Source organism: Tinamus guttatus, unplaced genomic scaffold (genome assembly GCF_059628265.1).
Source record: "Tinamus guttatus ecotype Peru unplaced genomic scaffold, ASM5962826v1 Tinamus_guttatus_pri_ptg000649l, whole genome shotgun sequence".
In the NCBI taxonomy this organism is placed as follows: Eukaryota; Metazoa; Chordata; class Aves; order Tinamiformes; family Tinamidae; genus Tinamus; species Tinamus guttatus.
The window spans coordinates 3,967,378-3,982,638 of record NW_028289183.1 but is presented as its reverse complement, the minus strand read 5'-3'; the positions used below and the strand labels follow the sequence as shown (position 1 = coordinate 3,982,638).

The window sequence follows — 15,261 nt, the reverse complement described above, 5'->3', positions numbered from 1 at the left end:
AAGCTTTACCTGAAACAACTGCAAATCCAATTAAGAGATTAATAAATCTCCCCAGAGGATTCAGCGCAGCATAATGAAGCCTTCAAACCATGCCCAAGCCCCCGACAAGAATCAGGTCAGGCTGGAGCTCTGCAAGGAAAACAACCCTGAACTTGCTCCTTCCAGCCCCGGAGTCCGCACGACCTTCCCATCACGATGGCCCCAGGTTGCTCCAGGCAGGCACGGCCATTCCAGCAGTCCCATGGGGACACGGGCTGGAGATTTTAGCTCTTTACAGTGCCATGCAGCTGGGCCAAGCTCTGTGCTCCAGCTCGGGCCGCAGACACCTTGCTCAGCACACGCAGGACGCACACTTGCTTGTTTAGCTCACATCCACCCAAAAGGCTAATTAACATTTTAAAAATCCCTATGAAGATTTAAAAACAGTTGAGATCCAGTGTCCTCCGCTGACACTGAGCAGCTCCACAGCAGATGACAGTGGCTCAGAGATGACACGGGTTATGATTTTATCAGGCAAATTGTGCATCAGAAGGAAGTTCTTATCTAGCAGAGGCTCGTGCTGCTCTGCAATGGGAAACTAATTATTTCTGCCTCTTTCATAGCACTGGCTTCAGTCAGAGCAGCCTTATCTGAGCCAAGAGGTCCTTGGAAAACAGCCCCAAGACAAAAGTCGCTCACATCCCCTTGGCTCCTACCACAGCCCGTGCTCAGGAGACATCCCCAATAATCTGTATTTCTCCCCACCTTTGCCTATACATCAAGCACACCTCACGCCACAAGGCCAGTGCGCTCGCTTTGCTCGCCTTTGCCTGGTGTGATGCTTCCCAAAGGGATCCTCTTCCCTGTGGATCAGCTTATCCACGCTCCAACGCCCTACACGCACCATCCAGGAACAGTCTCTGCTCTGACCAAGCTACGTGGAGCTCAAGCAAACGCAACCAGCGTGTGCAACTGGGTCGCAAAGTGGGTCCCAGGGCAAGCACGGGGACACACAGACCAACACCTGCAGCGTTTCAGAAAGTCCAAAGAGACAAAGCACAGAAGACAAAATAGTTCAGGATTTTCCCAGGTTATAGAAAGCATAGAAAGGATCTGAACTACAGGCAATTGCATTGGGCAAAGCTTGCAAGGCCAATTGTGCAAAGCAAATCGTGCAAGGCTGGCTGACAGCTACCCTTGCACCCAGGCAGGACATCACTTTAGTGCAGGAAAAACAAGAGGCCGAGTCTCACGAGCCTCTGAAAGGGGGCTCTGACAGGTACCCCCCAGCCAGACGTTTCCACCCAAAAAACTCGAGACAGAGCCGATTAGTGCTCAAGTGCTTCATTATTGTTTTCTGTTGCTCCACCAGATTATCCCGTCTACACAGTTGCTGAAATCTGATGGAGAATTTACAAGCAATGCAGAGTGCTAAGTGGCTGCCGAGCAGGGCACGGAGCTGTCTGGCGGTGTTGGGAAGGCTGGTAAGTGTTAAGATTAAACGTACAGCATTGTACACATTTATATTTAAAAAAATAAAAAGAGCCAGCAAGTCTCAATCCACGGGACATTCAGCACATTTGCACTGAACTAAAGGACAGATTGCAGATGGGCAGTTTTCCAGTGCTCAACTTAATCAGAGAACAATCTCCTTAGCATTATAAGTAATACCGAGGAGATGACAGCATGCTGGAAATCAAGCTGGCCACTTTGGAGCCGCAGGAGCACTCTCGGCACACGCTAAACCTCGAGCGTTTACCTGGCTCCTGGATGCTGCTCCCCTGCCCCGAGAGCAGCCTGCGAGCCAGGCAGAGTGCAGAATTTGCAATATTTTTCCCCCTCACACACTTTCAACCCCTTCTCTCCCAGCAGTAGCATTGCAAGACAACCTGCATTCAGAAGAGAAAGGGTTAAAGAGGAAAACGCTGCTGGGATTCTTTTTCTTGGATGCTGGAAAGGGCATCCAGCCAGCAGGCGTTAGTCCCAAGACCATCCAGGAGTCACTGCCTTGCGTCTCAGAGCAGCTTCCCTTTTCCTGTTGTTAACAGAGGAAATCTGCATACAGAGGGATCAGCTCCGGCCTGCAGTATTAATGCAAACTATAAACATCCCTGTTTGCTAAAGCCCCTTGCATGGGATGAAATAATCCAGACGGAAAAGCAGAAAGCCCAGGCCCTAGCGCTCGCTTCCTGCGCGAGCGGCAACCTCGCTGGCTGATAAGTTAAAGGTTTCCCCAGGAAAAGCTCTACCTTGGGTTAACCCACATCTAAACATTTCTTGTGAGCTCAGCAAAGCCCCCGTTCAAACCAGGCCAGGAGGGATTTAGGTGCCTGTTCCCACCAATACTGAATTTCGGCCAGAATTTTCACCTTCATTTTCTCCTGCACGAATCCTACCGAGCGGCTGCCACAGTAAATACCAGCAAGATCAACAAAGCAAGAAGCCTAAAGAGCAGCTATTTACTGTAGGTCTAGAAAGAGCAAACCAGGCAGGTATTTGCTTTTGATAAATGCCAGCCACGAAGCTTCACACTAAGAACAGAAGTCACAGAAATTTGGAAGCATTTTAAATTAATCTAGAAACGTGCAAGCCACATAAGAATGAACATTGGGAGATGGCTGGGCATGCACCCCTCACCTAGGGCCATTTCATTTAGTAGGCAAACCAATTACTACACACAGGTTTAAACTGATAAAATAGATTTCTGTAAATAGTTCGTGTTTCCCCATAAAAATTCGGATTACGGACCGGCATCTGTCTAAAGGCTTACAAATAAGTTGATATCAAAGAATATTGTAAAAACAAGACGTGGCCCCGCTGAAGAAAGGGGTGTTTATGGACTGCTTTATCAGCCTTCAAGAACATTTCAGCTCAAACTCCTGCCCGTGAATCGACTGCTCCGAAGGCCCCACTGGAATACTGCTTGACGTTTCCTGGTACAGGAATGTGGCAGGCAAGCCCAGCAAGGAACTGGGAGGAAGAGGAGGAGGAGGAGGAGTTCACCTCCAGTTCCCAAAGCTGCTTCAGCACAAACGCCCAAGCTGGCGAGGCCCCGAGCATCCCGCAGGAGCAGAGGGACAGGGAATGCACAAGCAGAACAACTCACATGGAACAAGGAATGAGGGAATTTGGAAGGGACGAGCACACGACCGCTGGTGGAAAAACTGGAAGCGCAGCTCCCCGAACGATTTACCCGAAGAATAAATAAAAGAAAGGGAAGGGAGGCAGAGCATCGGCGCTCGCGATGCGTCTGCAGTAACCCCAATCCCGTCTGCACAGCCTGCAGCCGGGGCGGCCGTCCCGGGGACGCTCCGCTGTGCGCGGCGGGACCCCACGAACAGCCCTGGCTCCTGCCACGCATGCGGGGGACACCGGGATGTCCCTGCCAGGAGGCGGCAGCCACCCGAGTACACACGACCTGCACCCCTGCCCGCCCCGAGCCGCCTCCTCCCTCCTGCCTAATCCCAATCTTAATCCCAAGCCCTTCAGAGGGCCAAGCCCCAGGGAGGCCGCCAGCACGGCCTCACCTTCCAAGCCAGGAGCAGGTGCATTGCTCATTTATAAAACAAGAAAAAAGTAACATGCAAGAGCACAGCCCCTTTTGGTTGTCCCTTTGCAAACACCACCCCACATCCCCAAATCCTCAGACTAAGAGCAGGCTTTTTTTTTTTTTTTTTTTTTTTTTTTTTAAATGTGTGATGCTAAATACAAAGATACTTCCACTACCATTTATATTAAGCAGGATCAGCTCCTGGTTTGCCCTGTCACCCGTACCTAAGTAAAAACCTGGTTGCATTCCTGTGGCTTGGAGCCTCCTCTGAACTGCAGCCCCATTTAGCAGCACGTTGGTGACTTACCTAGTTCTTTAGATCCTTGGCTTTCACTGGCCAGCTCTCCCATTTTAACTAGAGCATCAAAGTATCCTTTTGCTGCATATGTCATACCTAAAAGCATCAAAAAAAAAATCAGGTTACACTCTGATTGCTATTACAGCTCCTGTGGCACTGAATCAGTGTCAGACACTGCACAAAACAGACCCAGGTTCTCACTTCAAAGGCTCAATCCCACAGGGAGGGACGAGACAACAAACAAGCAAAACTACTGAAGAAGGAACACACTGAAGAGAGGAAGGCTGGAGCAAGATTATAGAGTTATTTAGGAGAAAAAAGGTACATGTAAAAGCTAGGTGGTTTTTATTCCTGTATAACTAAGCAGTCTGCTTAACATTGGTCACAAAAATCACTGCAAAATAATTGAATATCAGAGACTGCCATTACAGTTCAGTCTTGTTTGTTGACATTCCAGCTCCACACTTCTCTTTAATCAGATAAGCAGGGGGTTTCCTCTAATCACAAGAACATGCTGTACAGCTTTTGCTCCACGGCATCAAATTATGTGCTGAAGTCTCTTCCAGCATGAGTTACTGATTAGGTCGCTTCCTTTGGATGCCTCCACCATCTCCACGATCCCAAATAAGGGATGACCAAAAAAAGCAAAAAAAAACAAAAAAAAACCCCAACATTTTAAAGACTGCAGGAAGATCTGGGGCTTCAGAGAGCATCTGAGCAGGATGCAAGAGAAACAAACCAAACCATCACGCTGGTTTACAGCAAGGGATGGTAAAGTAAGTGTGCCTGGCTCCAAACTCAGACAAAATGGGCACGTTATAAACAGGCACCACCATTTAGGTTATTGGAAGATGCATTATCAGCATAACGTTTCAGAAGAATAAAAACCTCTGTCTCTGGAGCAATCTTTCCTCCTGTTCAAATCCTGCTTCTCCTCCCCAGGGAAAACTGGGGAGAAAACTCCTTGCAGGCAGGAGACCGAGCAGGGAATGGAGAAGCCAAAGGGCACCCGACTCGCAAGCCCAGGTTCATCAGCGTTCACTTAACACGGCTGGGAACCTGCTGCAGAGATGGGCTTAAGTGCCAGAGCAAGCAGAGCCAGGATCCCTGTGCATGGATTCAGGTGGATGCACTTCCATCTCCTGGAAGCTGACCCATTAAAACCCACTTAAGAACAACACTGAACTAGCAGCAAACAAATGCGCTGGCACAGGGGAGTATCTACACCTGAGAAAGGCAGGAGGCTGCATCTTAAACAACACTTCATGAAAACATTTTTAGGAACCTTGTTTGACTTGTGGAAATAAAATTTGCTCCAGGCATAAAACAAGAACGCACAGATTCATCCTAAAGGTCATATTTCAAACACCATTATTTAGAAACAGCAGATCAAGTATTTTTTTTTTCCACTGGCTTAAGATTATGACAGCCTCTTCCCTTAGAGGCATTTTCACTGAACCAATTAAAAAAAATAAAATCCAAGAGACATGTGCAATGCAGTTTTCTGAAGGAAGCAGCAGCCTCTCTGAAACAAAACTTACTGTACAGCCAAATGAAGCCTGCCTTAAAACATGCAGACCAGAATCAAGCTAAATTGGGACAAAGTGGTATGGGAAGTCATTTTCAGTCAGATAATCCAGTTTTGTTTTCATCAATTCAGCTGACTTATTCAGTTAAATCTACATTTCTCTCATGGCTCCCAAAAGGACCCTCCTTTTCAAATCAAGAGCCATCTCCAGAATTGTTAGGACTTTCTTCCCTAAAGCATCTGAGCACTGTGAACATTTAACCTTCAAGGGGAAGTAAAATCTTAATTCTAAAGATTTTTAAATATTTAAATATAGAGAAACTCTGTTGATCGGAAATCTTGATCACACAGTTGCCAGTCAACATTTCAATGCTCAAATCCTTTCCCCCACGTTACCCAGGACATTTGCCCCGTGGTTCTCCAGCAACCCCACAGCAGGTCCCTGCATTGCAGCAGGGTGATCTGACGAGCTGATGTTCCAAATCCATCTCCACACTTCCCTCCCTTCACTTCCCATGGAAAAAAAAAAGCCTCCCAAGCCAGGCAGCAATGCTGCCCTGTTGCACCCAGACACATTCACAGGATTTAAGCAATAAACACCCCAGCAGGGCAGTTTCACTTACTTGCTAAGGCTTTTTCGTAGGTCTTCCCCATAGAAATGAAATTCCTGAGGCTGGGATTGAACTGCTCCATGATTGTCTAGAGGAAGCAAAAGAACACGGAGATCAGGCATGGGCAGAGGGGGTGAGTGGGTCTGCGAGAGGCTGCTCGTCTTGCACCAAGGGGGCTGGTTTAACCCGGCCACCTTTTACAAACAACCTTCAGAGGAAGACATGGAAGAGGCGATAATTCCTTCATTCTGGATAAATTAACTCCAAGTGCCCTCGAGTTGCAGGCTGGCATGGGAGCAGGACAGCACCAGGGTCACTCCACGCACCCAGTCAAAACTGCCCAGTTCAAGAAATCCAGGGAAGCAAAGGGGCCACGTTCTGCCCCCCGGCTGCTCTGGGGCAGCAGCCAGGGACCCCGAGACCGGCACCAAGGTGGACACGAGCCCTGGGCGACGGCTGCTTGTGCTGCCCTGGATAACTGTGCACGAGAAGTCACACCTTGGTCTCAAACAGCTGCTGACACTTCCCAGCCGCCTAAAAGCACCAAAACGAAGGTGTTGAAAGACACCAACATGCAGGAAGTGTTTTTCACCCATTTTCTCCCCCTTCGCTTTCAGGTCCTTATCTAACATAGGACACGAGGGACAGGAAAGGCATAATCAGATCGTAAATTCCAAGGGGTCTTTGCAGGACCACAACCCGTGTAGCTGCTTCCCTCTGGGCACGGCCCCCGGCCCTGCCATGACCAGCCAAGGGGACACCAGGTTTGATGTCCCAGGGCCTAGGGGAGCTCTCTGGGGTGCCCTGGGCCCCGGTGGCAGCAGCCACCACTTTCCGCCGGGGCAGGAAGGCAGCAGACAGGCACTCGTGCCCAGTTAAGCTGATTAAGCATCTGTCACCTCCTCCGGAGCTGGCCCCGCACTGCAAAGCTCATTTTCTGCCAGGACATTTTATCCCCCGTTCCTGCTTCCTGCTCCTTCGGCAAGGCGGCGGTTCCAGTCGCTCCCGTGGTGTGGACACAACAGCGGGCTGGACACCATTAACCCAAACCCTGATGAGGTGGCGATGCTTCCACAGCAGCTTCCTCCAACCCTCCCGTGGCCTCGGGGCTGCTGCAGCCTCACATGTGGCTCTGCAAAGTGCAGAGCATCCCTAAAAACCCAATGGGCCAGACTTGGCGCCTCGTGTGAGCCTTGCAGCGAAGGCGCCGCGGGGATGGCACCGTGCGGGTCGGGGAACGTGCTCAGCTTGGAAGGGGAAAATTAACCTGTAGCAACAGGCCGTGTAACGAGTTGTTTTCCGTAATTGTAGGAGACGATTACATAGACGTTAATTAACGCTGACGAGGATGGCGCTGCCACTCCCACCTTCACATTCGGCTTCCAAGGAGCTACGTCTGCATCAGTCCCCCGTGGCGGGCAGAGAAGCCACCCCGGCCCACGCGCGCCCCGGGAGAGCCCGGGAGGCTGCCGGGCAGGGGAAACTTGGCCTTATGTAACAGCTCGGGAAACAGCAGCGTCTCACCCGGGTCAGCCAAAACGCTGCAACCTCCTCGTGGTGCCACGTGTCGCAACACCGGGACGGTCACCTGCACCGCTGCAGCCGCACAGGGCACCAGCAAAGCAGGGACAAGCACAGGACACGTAGCCTCCAGGCACCAAGGAGCCTTTCTCCACCTTGCAACAATCAAGAACTTCATAAAAATAATTTAAAATTTTGATTTAGGCCAAGGATTTTGCCCAGTGCTACCCCTTATGAAGCACTAGGGGTAGAAACACCCTTGGTTGTTCCAGGGAAGGTTTCTTCAAGCTGGCAAGAAGGCAAAACCAGATTTGCAGGACAGGGCAGCAAAGCCGACATTCAGCAGAATTTGGTAATGAAAGCAAATCTCATTCGCCCTCAAATTTTGCTCCATCAGCACCACTCGCAAGTTGTTTGCCTTCCACATGCTGCCTGGGCAGAGTTTAAAAAAATTACACAGACAAACCCCTGGCAGCTCCGGGCTGAAAGGGCTTTGCTTTGTTCGCCGGGTAATACCGCTCAGCTCTCCGGGACTGCTCGGGCTTTATTCGGCTGCCAAAAATCAAACTAATGCAAAGCACGAGGTCTCCAGGACGCAGCTCCACGGAATTAGAGAGGGGGAGAAGAGTCAAGAGAAAATAAGTTTCCTGGCTCTCCCCCCGTCAAAGGGCACCGTGTGTCTCCGTGTGGCAGCAGACAGGGATCTGATGCTGCATGGCCGCTGCACGCAGCCCGGAATGAGACGTTTTAGCTCGCCAAGAAGGCGGCTGGAGCCCATCCGTACTGTGTCAGGTCTCTCCAGCACGACAAACATCCCCAGGGCATCTCAGAGTGTTAAAATCCCTCCGGAGGGAAGAGGTTGCACGATTCCCCCGCACTCCATCACTGCCATCCACAAGCTGCTTCCAAACCCAAGTGCGGAGAAGGGAAATAAAGCACCAGCTCAGGCTCCGTGAGGGCAGGGTTGGCTGCGGTTCGCTTGGTTCGCACAGCCCGAGGGTCCCCAGGGCCACGTGTGACCAGGATGGCACAGCCAGGGCAGCACCCTGGGAGCTCCCCTTCCAGCACAGCCACACAACAGGAGCAGCTCTGGGGAAGTTGGGCTTCTAAATGGGTCACCCCACTTCAGCAGCGCCTTTCATCACTTCCATTTAATGCCCAAACAAATCCCACTGTGGCTTCGATGTCCTGCCCCGCACTATCAAGCCAGAGACGTGGTGTTTTAAGGGACCAAGTGGTTGCTCAGAGGGTCCCGCTGCACCCAGGCGCTCACAACACCGCGAGCGCCCACAGGAGGTTCCGTAACCGCCACATCCCGGCGGTTACCAACGCTCCCTGCAATCCCAGGATCGCTCCAAGCGAGCGCCGCCAGCCCCACGGGATCCCGTCCCAAAGCCGGGCAGCGTGACCAGGGCTCAGGACAATCTCTACGGGACAAAGTTCAGTAAGCGGGGGACGCAGGAAGGCAAACAACAGCTAGAGCTGCTGCCTAAAGCCACTTAATATCCACCAGCTCCCGTGGCAGAGGGGGGAGGAAGAAGGAATGAGGGCTCGAGGAGGTCTCGCGGTCAGTATTTGGGCTCAGGGTAAAGCAGAGATGGACCCGCACGGAGCACCAATGTGGGAGATGCCTCCTTGACCAGCAGCCAGCCCAGCAAGGTGACCGGCCACCCAGCCTGGGACACGGAGCAGAGAAGAAGCACCCGGACACCAGCATCCCGCTGCCTCCCAGGGCATCCCCTGGGAGGGCACTCAGCTGGGCCAGGCAAAGGCTCCAACACCCGCAGCACGGTGGCCAAGGCCACACCATGCCCTGCAACGAGAGCAGCACAGGGAGAAAGCAGGAGCTAAACCTGCACAGCGGGGCGGTGAAGGCAAAGTCAGGAGGACCCTGTCCCCAAAAACACTGCTCTCACCAGCACTAGCTGCAAACTGTAGGGGAAGCAACTGGGGCCACCTTAGGCAAGTGATCGAACTTCCTTGTAGCACATCCCACTATACAAGTTTCAGTAGTTCTGAGATGCATCATCTCAGCAGAAGTCAGAGACCACAGGGCATCCGCAGCAGCTGGGAGGGAGTAGACGAGTTGCAGCCCAGCGCTGCCACCACAACCTGCCACCAAGGTCACCAAGCAGTGCCAAGGCAGCAGGGCCCACACAGCGAGGTGGGAGCTGCCGTCCCGGCCCACGAGCACAGAGCCCACAGAGATAACGCGCTGCTGCCAGGGCTGGAGCTCTGGAAAACCTCCACCTGGGTCCTGCAAATAAGGGACGATCCTGGTCTCACCCTGCAGTCAGTGGCACAGCAGCCACATGTGGCAGAGGGGCCAATGACCACAGGTCCAGACCATCATCATCACCCCTGTGACAGGTCAGTAGGGCCACAGAAAAGCTGTTTCCCACTGCTCCACAAGCACCCAGGCAGGAGAGCCCAAGTGCATGAAACCGGGGGATGGCACCAGATGACTTCTAGGGCCAACTCTCTTGTCTTCTGTCACATCACATTTTCTCCCTGCTGCCAAACACCCAGCCACCCACCATTTCCCTTTTGATTCACTTGAATAAAAATCTCTCCCCTTCCCTCTGGACTGGGAGATAATGAGGCAAGAGGCTCTTGTGCTGGCAATAACATTTATTACATCTGATGTGCAGCAAATGACTCTCAGAAATCACGACTGCCTATGGGCGAGAAAATTAGGTTTTGAGTTTGGGGTGTTTTTAAGCAAACCTTTCTTCAAAGGCAGAACTATTCATATACCATTGCAAAACAATCTTCCACATGAAGAAATAGCTTTAAAATGAAATGGAAATTAGATGGTAAAGTGCGATAATCTAATCCACCATGGATGAGGCAGACTTGTCTTCGGGAGGGGTAGAACCACCGCCAGGCCCTGCTTTTCACACACAGGCGGTTCCGCACCGAGGGCGCCGCTTCCCATTTGCGGGAGAGCGGAGCCGGGAGCCGAGGAGCCCGCGGAGGGGCCGCGTCTCCCCCCGTGTCCTCCCCTAGGGCTGGAGCTTTGCACATCCCTCTGCCCCTGCACAGCAGCTGTGCGATGAGGGCCACGGGATGAATCAGCAAGCGGGGAAGGTGGGATTACGTTGGCGGAAGGTGCCAGCTTCCTCCAGCTCCCTCTAATTACTACACGTGTAGGCAGCTGACTGTAGTGGCAGCGTTGGCGAGGGGGCGGCCGACAGCCCCGCCACCAGCTCCTTAGTGCAGTCATCCCCAGGGCTGGCAAATAATTGCTGGAGAATAATTGCCACGGGCTCCCGGAGCAGAACGTCTCAGGAAAGCCTGTGCTGGAGAGGGGACGCCCGGCAGCGCAAGTGCCACCCGGAGCTGGCCCTGGTGTCGCAGGGGAGATGCGAGGAGCTGCGGTGCAGCTGCCACCGAACTCCAGTGTCACATCTGTGACCAAGCAAAGCAGAGCTGCTGCCCCGGCTGTGCTCACAGGGCTGCAGTCTAGGCACTGCAGGGAGGCACTTCCAGGGCTACCTCTTTCTTCCCCTGCTTCCAAGCAAAGCAGGGAAAGGCCACAAGAGCCCAGACCAGATCAAATAATGACCAGATCTTGGACAGCAAGAAGTTTAAGTATTAAAGGGGCTGGTTTTCATTTGTAAGCACCAAAGTCTGTGCCAGCCATGGCAAGATCACAGCACCAACACTGTCCTTGAGCCATCTGCTCTGGATCCCAAGAGATTTCGGTACTCAGAGGAACAAGCAAACCTCTCATTTCTGCACACCCCATGCAACACATCTGCAGAAGCCCAGGGAAGCGTTGCCTTCTTAGAGCAGAAAAGCCACCTCCCTCACCAAAGGAAATGCAAATATCATCTTTGCCATCATCCTCTAATTCTCAAACCCAAGAAGGTAGATGTAGGCTAAAACTGCAAGCTTTAGCTTCAGCTCCGAGTTCTCATTCTCTGCCCTCCAGCTGCTGCAAACTCCCACAGAAACACTGAGGAATTAAAGTGTTAACAAAGCACTAGGTAAAACCCATCACCTTTAGCCTCCCCTTGAGGCCTGCAGCTCTCGGGCAAGTGGGACAACATGTGCTCTTCACAGCTCATGCTCTCGTGTCGGGCGAGCCAAGAGCTCCTTGCTCTGTGCAAGAACGATGATGAGAACGGTCAGAGGCAAGAGGTTGGCACAGCCGACCTTCACCCTCTGTTCTTTGGGGGAACAGACGCATTTAGACACGGTTGTTTTCAAGGCAGAACCTCCTCAGTGTTTCCCCTGGCTAAGGCAAACATGAGGCTTAAAGCAAATCCAGTTTGGTTCAGGAGAGCCAAGACAAACAGCAGCGGCAGATCCCGCGGCGGTGGCCGAGTGGCACTCCAAGCTCGTTAGGGCTGCGCAGCAGCTCCCAGGGCGATGCCACCTGCGCCACGAGCTCCCCATTAGCAGAGCTCAAAGCCAGGGCACCTGCAACAGTTGCATGGAACAGGTTCTGATGGCAACTCGAGAGCCTGATCCACAGCCATGGCTCAGGTTGGGGCTGTGTTGGTTTGGTTACATCACAGCTCTGAGCTCTGCTTGTCCCCATTGCAGCTCCAGGGCATCCAGCCACCCCATTGAGCCCAGTGCTCTGTGTTGCAGCAGGGGAGGCAACACAGCCAGCACCAACCAAGCACCAGAATAACCAGCACAGCTGCCAACTGCAGCACCCCAGACATGTTTAAGGGTGAACAGGAGACTCACAGACACCCAAACCCTATCTATAGCTCAACTGCCAGGCCCTGACAACAAAGCTTCGTTCGTTCCAGGGTCAGCAGTCAAAGATTTTTCTCACCAGATCAACCTGAACTCAGTCCTAACAGCACCAGGTGACAGACATCATAACTTTACTACCGAGACCTTTTTGGACTAAGTGTTTCTATAACAGTTTTATTCACCAACCGCTCACTGGTAACACAGGCTGACCAGTCAGTCATGCAAGCCTGCCAGTTTAATGAATGACATCCTGTGTTATATGTTAGGCTAAAAAGATTTTTATTAAACTTGACCACAGGGCCCAGTGGAGCAGAAACCACTTCCTCCATGAGGCAAATTAAAACACATAAAATATCTTCTTGCTCATGACACCAGCAGGAAAACAAACAAATCTAGGAGATTTTTAGGCTTGAGCTGTAACCAAGGCACAGCAAACGCTGCCGACTGGGGCATCTTTAGAAGCAAGTGAGCGATCACCTCGGCTTGGCTGACCTGTCTGGGCACTGTGGGATCACAGGAGGGCTCTGTCAGGCCACACAACAAGGGCGATGCCACCTGCACTGCCTGAACCTCGCTGGGAGAGGCCTCCCAAGGAAGCAGCTCCTGGATTCTCCCTTCCCAAAGCGCCCACAGGCAGAGGGAGCGGAGCGGTGGCTCCATCCCGCCTTTCCCACCTCGCCCAAGAGGCTCCGTGTGGAGCCATTATCAGATTTGGCCACGAAGCAGCAGCCGAGTCGCCCCGGGGGGACCCTGCGAGACCCGGCGGTGCCACCGAGAGCGCGGCCCCGAGCCCGGCGCGCCGCGGAGTTCGCGGGACCGGGGCAGCCGCTCCCGCCCGGGCCGCCGCGGGGGCCGGAGCGCCGGGGGCGGCGGCGCGGGGGCCGCCCGCGCTCCGCGCAACTCCCCGCGCTTACATAAGCCGACAGCTCCCGCCACCCCCGCACGCCCCCGCGGCCGGAGCCGCCCGCGCCGCCGCCCGGGAAAGAGGAGAAAAAAAATAAAAAAAATAGGAGGAAATTAAGAAGAAGGAAAAAAAGGGGAAAAAAGGGCAGTGGGGGATGGCGGGCGGGAGCCGCGCGGCCCCGCACCTGTAGCGCGGCGCTCACCTTGTAGACATTCTCGGTGAGCCGGTGCACCTCCTCGGAGCGGGCCATGCCGGGCGGCCCGGGCAGCACCATGGGCGGGCGGAGCGGCGGCGGCAGCGGCGGGTCCCGGGCGGAGCGGAGCGGAGCAGCGCGGAGCGGCCGCCGCGCCGCCTTTTATCGAGCCGTGCGCGGCCGCGCCCGCCCCGGCCCGGCCCGGGGGAGGAGCGTCCGGCCCGGCACGGCACGGCCCGGCCCGGCCCCGGCGCTGCGCGGAGAGCCGGGGAGGAGAGCGCAGAGCGCGCGGGGGAGGGCCGTGCTGTGCCCCCTCCTATACCCTCGCCTATACTCCCTTCTATACCGCCTCCTATACCCTCTCCCCACACCCTCTTCTAAATCCCACTCCCACATCCCACCCCATCCCCTTCAGCTGTACCCCCACTGCACCTCATACCCACCGTGTACTCTCTGCTATGCCCCTACCCCTCGTAAACTCTCCTCTATAGCCCATATCCCATCCTATATCCCTTGCTATACCACTCCCATGCCCTCTGCCGTGCCCCAACTATATCCTATAACCCATACTGCACCCCATACCCATCCTGTGCCCTCTGCTAAACCCGCACTAGACCCCCATGCACCAAACCCCATCCTACAGCCTTTGCTGTACCCTGTTACACCCCTTCATAGTCCATATCATATAGCATCCCTGAGCCCTTGTTGTACCCTATAGCCCTACAATACTGCGTCCCATGTGTAACCACCCCTGCTATACTCTGTACCCTATAGCCCCTGCCAGACCTCGCGCCCTGTCCTGCACCCCTCGCTATTCCTGTTCCCGCCTGCACGGGCCATGCAGGGCGGATGGGAGAGGAGCAACCGCAGGGGGCAAAGGAGCTGGTGGCTCGGTAGGGGTTGGGATTACATGGGACAAGGAGAGGGATGCTGGGCAGAAGGACAGGAGTGGTGCAGAGACGGGGCGACAGGGCACCAGGGCCATGCGGCAACGCGCTGCGACCCCAGCATCGCTTTTCCTCTGCCCAGAGTGGGATTGGCCTGCAAGAGGCCGGCCATGTCCCCCCACTGCCCTGCACAGGGGACCTGGGCTCTCCGCTCTTCACCAGCAGGATCCAGGATGCTCCTGGGAGCCCTTGCCAGCCTTCTCCCACCACCGAGTCCCCATGGGATGGCAAAGCTTCCTCCCATCCTCTGCCCTCAGAGCAGGCAGTGACATCCGTGTGTGTCCGGAGAGACACGGACAGTGTGGCCATGGCCGGGATCACTCTGAGGGCCCCTGTGCTCCCAGTCCCCGCTCTTAATGGCTGCATCCATGCTCGGAATGGCGGCGCAGCAGACGTGTCCCTGCGTGCCGTGTCCCTGCGTGCCCGTGGCCACACCGATGACGAGCAGTGGCACCAGGCTCCGGGGCTCAGCCCTCAGAACAAGCCGCCTCTCCTCCCTCCTCTGCCCCAAGAAGCAGTGAAACGGTTAAAGGGCACCTAGGTTTTCCTCTGTCATCTCCTGCTTTTGCTCCTCCATCAGTTCCGAGAACAAGGAGGCAACCAGCGGAGCCCGGCAGCACCCCGGCCAACCCACCGTCTTCGCGCCACTTCGCTGCCCTCCTCCATCTTCTCGCTCTCCACCGGATCCAGGTGAGAAGTGGGAGAGATCCCCAGGGTGACTCTCACTCCTGGGGCCTCAGCTCCTGCTCTGGCTTTTCTCTCCCTCGGGGGTTTCACACACTGAAGAACAGGGAAGAATTCACGACAAATAAGACATGTTCCTATTTTGTGCGAGCCTAGTTAACCCGTTCTGCCTACGGCTTAAAAACAGGAGAGCATCTGGGACAGATCCTCCTACGGGACTGGGTAGGGAGACTGGTGTGAGATGCCTTGGGGACGGGCGCTCGCTCCACTGCCGCGGCCAGGTCCCTCGTGCGGCCACCAGCCCGTTACTGGGTTTTCAGTGCTGGGGAA

At 54.2% G+C, this 15,261-nt stretch overlaps 1 protein-coding gene across 7 annotated transcripts in view; it reads right to left on the bottom strand.

The window, feature by feature from the left end:
• Window positions 1–13,397, bottom strand: part of BAIAP2 (BAR/IMD domain containing adaptor protein 2) — a 34,804-nt gene extending 21,407 nt beyond the window's left edge. For all 7 annotated transcript variants that reach the window (XM_088535989.1, XM_088535992.1, XM_088535994.1 and 4 more), the window contains exons 1-3: window positions 13,310–13,397; window positions 5,979–6,054; window positions 3,837–3,923 (exon numbers count right to left, since the gene is read on the bottom strand). In XM_088535989.1, the coding sequence (XP_088392115.1) occupies window positions 3,837–3,923; window positions 5,979–6,054; window positions 13,310–13,381 (235 nt within the window). In that variant the 5' untranslated portion in view covers window positions 13,382–13,397. The remainder of the gene's footprint in view (window positions 1–3,836; window positions 3,924–5,978; window positions 6,055–13,309) is intronic.
• Between the last annotated feature and the right edge of the window lie 1,864 nt (window positions 13,398–15,261).